The sequence below is a fragment of the Antechinus flavipes genome, chromosome 4, assembly GCF_016432865.1.
Source record: "Antechinus flavipes isolate AdamAnt ecotype Samford, QLD, Australia chromosome 4, AdamAnt_v2, whole genome shotgun sequence".
Classification (NCBI taxonomy): Eukaryota; Metazoa; Chordata; class Mammalia; order Dasyuromorphia; family Dasyuridae; genus Antechinus; species Antechinus flavipes.
Genome location: NC_067401.1, coordinates 364,445,427 through 364,452,234, shown reverse-complemented (window position 1 = coordinate 364,452,234; position 6,808 = coordinate 364,445,427). Strand labels below are relative to the sequence as shown.

The 6,808-nt window shown below is 49.8% G+C and overlaps 1 protein-coding gene across 5 annotated transcripts; it reads left to right on the top strand.

The window, feature by feature from the left end:
* The first annotated feature begins 345 nt into the window (after positions 1 to 345).
* Positions 346 to 6,764, top strand: B4GALT3 (beta-1,4-galactosyltransferase 3). Of its 5 annotated transcripts, none has more exons than XM_051998235.1 (8): positions 346 to 458; positions 1,641 to 1,785; positions 2,201 to 2,474; positions 2,995 to 3,230; positions 4,054 to 4,244; positions 4,426 to 4,548; positions 5,821 to 5,925; positions 6,006 to 6,764. In XM_051998235.1, the coding sequence occupies exons 3-8, from the start codon at positions 2,213 to 2,215 to the stop codon at positions 6,268 to 6,270; spliced, it is 1,182 nt and encodes a 393-aa protein (XP_051854195.1). In that variant the 5' UTR covers positions 346 to 458; positions 1,641 to 1,785; positions 2,201 to 2,212; the 3' UTR covers positions 6,271 to 6,764. The 5 variants fall into 5 exon arrangements, with proteins under 5 accessions (XP_051854195.1, XP_051854199.1, XP_051854198.1 ...); XM_051998239.1 differs by having other exon boundaries at positions 367 to 458; positions 1,711 to 1,785; XM_051998238.1 differs by having other exon boundaries at positions 369 to 458; positions 1,664 to 1,785.
* The last annotated feature ends 44 nt before the right edge of the window (positions 6,765 to 6,808 follow it).

Below are 6,808 nucleotides of genomic sequence, written 5' to 3'. Positions count from 1 at the left end.
AAACTTAGTTTTCTGAATCTACAATTCTGCCAGTAGGTTTACAGACAGAGAATCGGCCCCTCCTGAGAGGAGCTTTTAGAGTTTTCACAAGGAAAGATGACCTCCAATACAATTCTTATTTTTGGATTCCCCTATCAAGGAACTTCTAAGGGAGGGACCCATTCACGTGGTTTAAACTAGCAAAACTCAGGCCTAGTCTCGGCTCCGCCTCTCCTGAGGCCCTGCTTCCCCCTTCCCCGCTGAGCCCCTCCCTAGACTCCGCCCCTCTCCTCAGGCCCCGCCCCTCTCGAGGCCCTGCTCTCGCCGGCCAAGCCCCTCTTCTAGGCTCCGCCCCACTCTGCCTCAGGTCCCCGGAAGGCGAGCTCCGCCCCCCACCCCCAGCCCTTTTCCAAGATGGCGGTGGCGGCTCTTTCCTGGCTCTCTGGGCGGCGGTGAAGGGGGATATGAAAGAAGGCCAGGTATCAGGGATTGAAGGCGCCGAGGAAGGGGACCTGGGCCCGATTTCGAGGTGGGGAGTGGAGGGCGAGGAAACCCATAGAGTCGGAGGGGCGGGGCGGTGAGGAGCTTGGGGTTGGGGGATGGAATGGAAAGAGACGGGGGCGTCTTCAGCTGTTGCCGACCGACGGGGGCCCGCAGGGGTCATTGAGGGGAAGCGGAGCGCGCGCAGGGGTGGGCGGGCGGGGAGCTGGATGCGGGGAGGCTCGCGGTCCTCCCCCGACGCCACAGCTAGCTGGGTCCGCCCCCTCCAGGTGAGCTGGCGCTTTCTCCCGGATGCTGGAGCGCTGGGTTACCTTACTTCCCCCTCCCCCGGCCCCCTTTTCCCCGAGATGTCTCTCCATCTCAGACCTCCATGTGGGTCGGGGTAAGAGTCGTCCCCCACTGCTCCGACATAGCGGACTCCCAGGGCTGCCGATCACTCCCCGGCTCCCTGGTGGCACCTGCCAAGCTGGGGAGGGAGAGGGACAGGAGGAGGAGGGGAAGCTGATGCTGTTCGGCTCCTTTGGGCCCGGGAGTCCCAGCCCTTCCCTTCCTCGGCTCTGGTTTGGCCGTGTCCTCTGCCCCCGCCTTCCATTCCAGCTGGGTACTTTCCCTAAGGATATAAATTCATCCAGCGGGTACCCCAGGTCTTCACTTCCAAAACTTGTCTGTCCTATTGGAGATAGGAGAGGAGAGGTCTTTGGGAGCTCTTCTCTGGGTGCCGGCTTAAATGCCGACCCTTGGATTCTAGGGCAAGGAGACATTACAACCCTGCCCCCCTTTCCCCTCCCTCCCGGAATTCTCCATCGACTAAACCGTGACCCCTCTCCTCTCCATCTACCTTTCACTACATATACTTCCTGGAAAACAGGTTTTACCTAACTACCCGAACTGGCCCCCAAAACAGTCTCTTTACCCCTCCCCCCCTTACAGGGAATCTTATTTCTTTAATCCAAAAAGAAGCAAAAGATCTGTGAACTTTCTTTTCCCCAGAAGAATTTCGGGATCTTAATAATAGTTCACATTTATATATTTTAAATTTCTGCACAACCCTCCGAAATAGGGTCAGTATTTTTATTCCTACTCTTAAGCCTCCTGACTTGCTCAGGCTCTTTGCTTGGATTTGAAGTCAGTTCTGACTCCAAGTCCATTGTTCATTTCAGGACACCAAACTGTCTCTCTACAGATGGACAGAACTTTCCTTTCTCCTCTTTCCAACATTCCCAACTTTAGATGATGTCTCACAGACCCACCCCTTCAGAGCCCCCCGGACCCCCTACTTCCCTTCAAGTCATAGCCTGAGTCCAGGTGAGTCCTTTCCTCTCTAAGGGTATTGACTGACGTTCCTAGTAGGGATGGCCCAGGGGAGAATTCCTAGAGTTAAAGATTCTTAGAGTTAAAAAGAGGGAATGGAAAATGTTCCCAGGGCTAGAGTGGGAAGGTTCAACTTGAACAGGAAATAGTAGGTCTATGTGGGATGGTTGAAAGTCCGGTTTTGTCCTTCCCTGGGTTTTCCCTACTCACCTTAGCTTCCTTTCTGTTATTCTGCCTACCTCTTTTTGTCTACTATGTCCTCTTGCTTTCTGCCCTGTTGACTGTCCTGAGCCTGTTCTCTGCTTCTTGTCTCTTGACCCACCTGGTTTCTCTCAGCTTCTTCTGCCTTGCCTCTCTTGATCTCTTCCAGGATTCTTTGTTTCACTCATCTTTTTTTGCCCATTTCTAGTTTCACTCCAGGATGTTTCGTCGGATTCTAGATCGGCCTTGCACACTGGCCTTGCTTGTGGGCTCCCAGCTGGCTGTCATGATGTACCTGTCCCTTGGTGGTTTCCGTAGCCTTGGTGCCCTATTTGGTCGAGACCCAGGCCCTACCTTTGATTATTCACGACCCCATGATGTCTATACCAACCTCAGCCGCTTGCCTGGGGCCCCTGCTGTCCCAGGGGCTCCAATGGCTCCAGAAGCTTTGCCCTACTGCCCTGAGCGCTCTCCCTTCCTAGGTGAGCTGAGAGGGAAGAAGGTGAATAATAGGACAGAGGGCATCGGAGGATGGGGAGGAAGCATGTTTGAATAGCATGAATAAATGGATCTGGGGACATGATGACGTCTAATAGGAAATCTGAAGATGATATAGAAAGAGAAATAAGAAATTTCGTCCAGGTTAATCTCATTATGATCTGTTTCCTTTTTCTTTCTCACTTCTCATCCCCAGCCCTTGAAAGTTTAACCCTCACAGGTAATTCTGAGTCTGTAGATTTCAGTGTTTGTTCAGTAATGTACCCATCTCCCATACTTGCTCTCACAAGCAGCTGTACTTTCGGTCAGAGAAGAGAAGCCTGTAAGTGAGGAACTCTAGTTAGAAGGAACTTCTGGGTTTTAGAGCCAAACTCAGCTTGATGAATGTCTGTCCTGTTTTTAAGATTCTCCAGGTGCCAGGGATTCTAGAATCTTTCTGGAATTTCAGACCCAAAACAAGATGAGGTGTTGGCGTTCCTAACCTTACTATTTCCTTCTGAACAGTGGGTCCTGTGTCAGTGTCCTTTAGCCCCATACCATCAATGGCACAGATTTTGGAGAGGAATCCTCGAGTAGAGCTAGGAGGCCGTTACCATCCGGGTGACTGTGAGCCTCGCTCTCGAACCGCCATCATTGTGCCCCATCGGGCTAGAGAGCCCCATCTCCGGCTGTTACTCTACCACCTTCATCCTTTTCTGCAGCGTCAGCAGCTTGCCTATGGCATCTATGTCATCCACCAGGTACCCTTGCAGATGTTCCATCATACTTGATATAAATGGCATTAAATAGGACGTCACAGCTTTTATTTCTGTTTTCATTTACTTTTGCTTCTGTGTTTATTTGAGAGGCAGTGTCATGTAGTGGATGGAGAGCACGCTTTGAATTATACTTCTGATTCATCAGTAACTGGGTGACTCTATGAACATCCCTTAAACTCCTTGGGACTCCCAAGAAATTTTCTGATACTCTGAACTATCAAATAGTTATTTCTTTGCATTGGTAGTGAGTTCCCTACACATTGGCAGCTAAAGACAGCTAGGTGGCTCAGTGGGTAGAATGCCAGGCCTGAAGTCAAGAAAAACTCATCTTCTTGAGTTCAAATCTGGCCTCCAACATTTCTTAGCTGTGTGAACCCGGGGCAAATCACTTAACTCTTTTTGCCTCAATTTCTTTATCTATAAAATGAGCTGAAGAAAATGGCAAACCATTTCATTATCATTGTCAGGAAAATCCCAATTGGGGTCATAAAATCAGACCCAACTGAAAAATTATTGAACAGTAGCAATGTTGTGGGGTATGTCAGTACTTCTTTTCTTTTGTCAAATTGTAGTCAATTGTGTACGCAGTACTCCTAACTCTACTTTATATTTCATATTAGGGCAATGACATTTAATCAGATAAAACTCTCAGAGGGAAAATAAAACAGTACTTCTCAATGTCCACTATGATCCATTTCACTTATTGCCCTTCTCTGGGTAATTATATCCTTTCATTAACCCTACTTTGTTCTATTTTCACTCCATCCAAAGCCATTCCTAATGATGATCTTTCCATATTTCTTAGGCTGGAAATGGAACATTTAACAGGGCAAAGTTGCTGAATGTGGGGGTTCGGGAGGCCCTTCGTGATGAAGAGTGGGACTGCCTCTTTCTGCATGATGTGGATTTGCTACCTGAAAATGATCACAATCTTTATGTCTGTGACCCTGGAGGGCCCAGGCATGTTGCTGTTGCCATGAACAAATTTGGATATAGGTTTGTGTTTTAATGCTGACTGAGGATTTGGAAGGGGGTGGGGGGGGGGGGGGTGTCTAGAAGCAGCAGAGATGTGGTTTGGCATAGGGGCCAAGGCGGGGTGGGGGAGGAAGAAAAAGATTTGTTTGGACAAGGGAATGTTTTCCCTTTGAACTTTCTGAACAAGTCTGTTTCTTTCTAGCCTCCCGTATCCCCAGTACTTTGGGGGGGTCTCAGCTCTTACTCCAGATCAGTACCTGAAGATGAATGGCTTCCCCAATGAGTATTGGGGTTGGGGCGGAGAAGATGACGATATTGCCACCAGGTTAGATGGACATTTCCCTCTCCCCCCATCTCATATCTACTTCTTTTAGATACCCACCCCTTCCCCACCTCTCTGGCTTGTTTTTGATCTACTTGGAGTCTTTGTATTGGCTTTCTTTCTACTCGCCCTTCCCCACTTTTTTCCATGACTCTGTCTGGGCTTTTCCCCACTGCTACTTTAGCACCTTTTCTTCTCCCAGGGCTGGTTGGCTTTGGGCCTGAGATAGAACCACATTCTTCTAGAGCTGGAAGGGGACCCTCAAGGTCATTTAGGGTAGTCTCCCTGGCCTTTTGCTAAGATTACATCCGAAGTCCCTCTTTGTGGAGAGCTGGGTAGGATCTGGTCTGTCTGTCCTGTTTTTATCGACATTCTAAAGAGGTTTATTATTTAAATATTTTCACAGTTTTTATATTTACAGAGGCTTCATTGCCTCCAATGCTGACTCTTCGCCTTTGCTGTCTGTCATCTTTTCCTTTCTTAGAGTATTAGTGGATTATGTGCTCCCTGCCCTGGATTCATTTCTCCTCTCTGCTGCCTCTCAGACAATTTACAAAGATGGGAGCAGAACTCTATTTCTGTTTTATTAACCAGTCACCCTTCCTGCTCCCTTGAATTTCTAAGGAGTCCCCTTATCTGGGTCTTCTGTCAGGATAGGCTGCATAACTTAAGTCTGTGCTAGAATTTAGGCCCTGTCACTGGTACCTTAATTCTTGGGCTCTTGCCTCTTTTCTAACATAGGATTCCCAGCTGTCCTTTTTTCAGGCATCAAGGGCAGCTTCTGTTTTCTGGGAACTTTGAGAAATGAGGGCACAAGGTTAAGCAATAATAACTTGGTGATGAAGGGCTTCATTGTCTCTCCTTTTGACTTCTTAATCATTCTGAGTGCGTGATGCTCCTCTCCAGTTTTCTGGTCACAATCATAAGTTAATCTTTTTTAAAAGGAATGTTCTGTAGTTGTGGCTCATTGTTACAAGCATCCCTTCTCCTCAGCCTGCTTGTCGCTTCCCAGATGTTTCTTTTCCCCATTCCCAGCCCACAGAACAGCTGAGGCAGGACAGAATGCTGGGCCTGGGGTCAGCAAGACTCCTTCCTGAGTTCACACCTGGCTTCAGACGCCAGTTGTGGGACCCTGGGCAGGCCACATCACCCTGCTTGCCTCAGTTTCTTCAAATGGCAAGAAAACCACAAGTGGGGTCAGTGCATGGACTGAATCAAGGCTTGCCCAATGTAGGTGGTTGGCCCTGCACCTTCCTAAGCTCCCTTCTCTCTCAGGGTTCGCCTTGCTGGAATGAAGATCTCCCGGCCACCAATGTCGGTGGGACACTATAAGATGGTGAAGCACCGCGGGGACAAGGGCAATGAAGAGAACCCCCACAGGTAGGCCTGGAGGGCTAGAGAAGCTGGCATATGCCCAGGTGGTACTTCTCCTGCCTCAGCTCTTCACTTGTGACCCTCAGGTTTGACCTCTTGATCCGGACGCAGCGTTCATGGACACAGGACGGGATGAACTCGCTCACCTACAGACTGCTGGCTCGAGAGCTGGGCCCGCTTTATACCAATATCACAGCAGACATTGGGGTTGATCCCCGGGGCCCCCGGCCACCCTCGGGGCCCAGATACCCACCTGGCTCGTCTCAGGCCTTTCGCCAAGAAATGCTACAACGCCGGCCCCCAGCACGGCCCGGTCCTCCGCCTGCTGCCAACCACACTGGTTCCCACTGACAACCCCTCTTCTCATTTGAGTTTAGAGGGAACTGTCCTCTCCTGGTCCCCTTTCACTGCTGCCTAAGGGGGTTACCTCTGCTGTGCTGGAGCTGGGCTCCTGCGGCCCTGGAGGGCCCTCTTTCTGAATCTCCCTAGATAGGGCACCTGACTGTGATTCACGGACGGTATTACACATAATGCTGACTCTCCACCTCTGTGGGAGTACCCTGCCACTAGGGTAGGAGTAGGTTTGGACCCTAGGGTTCTCCTACTCCCTCCACACCCCCATCCCCAAAAGAGGGCTCAGGTATGACCCTCCTCCCTGGGCCCCTGTGAATATTTATTTTATTTATGGCCCCTGGGGGAATGTGTCAGTTGGGAAGGGTGTAACCCCCCTCCCCTTCGGGATTCTCTTCTGGGATTTCTCTCTCCCTACCAGATCTGTCTGGGAACCCTGGGATTTTTATATATTTTCTAATAAAGGACTCTGTTGTGTCTCTTTTTTGCTCCTATCTTCTCTGACTCATTTACGTGAGTTTTGGAACTGTCTTCAAAG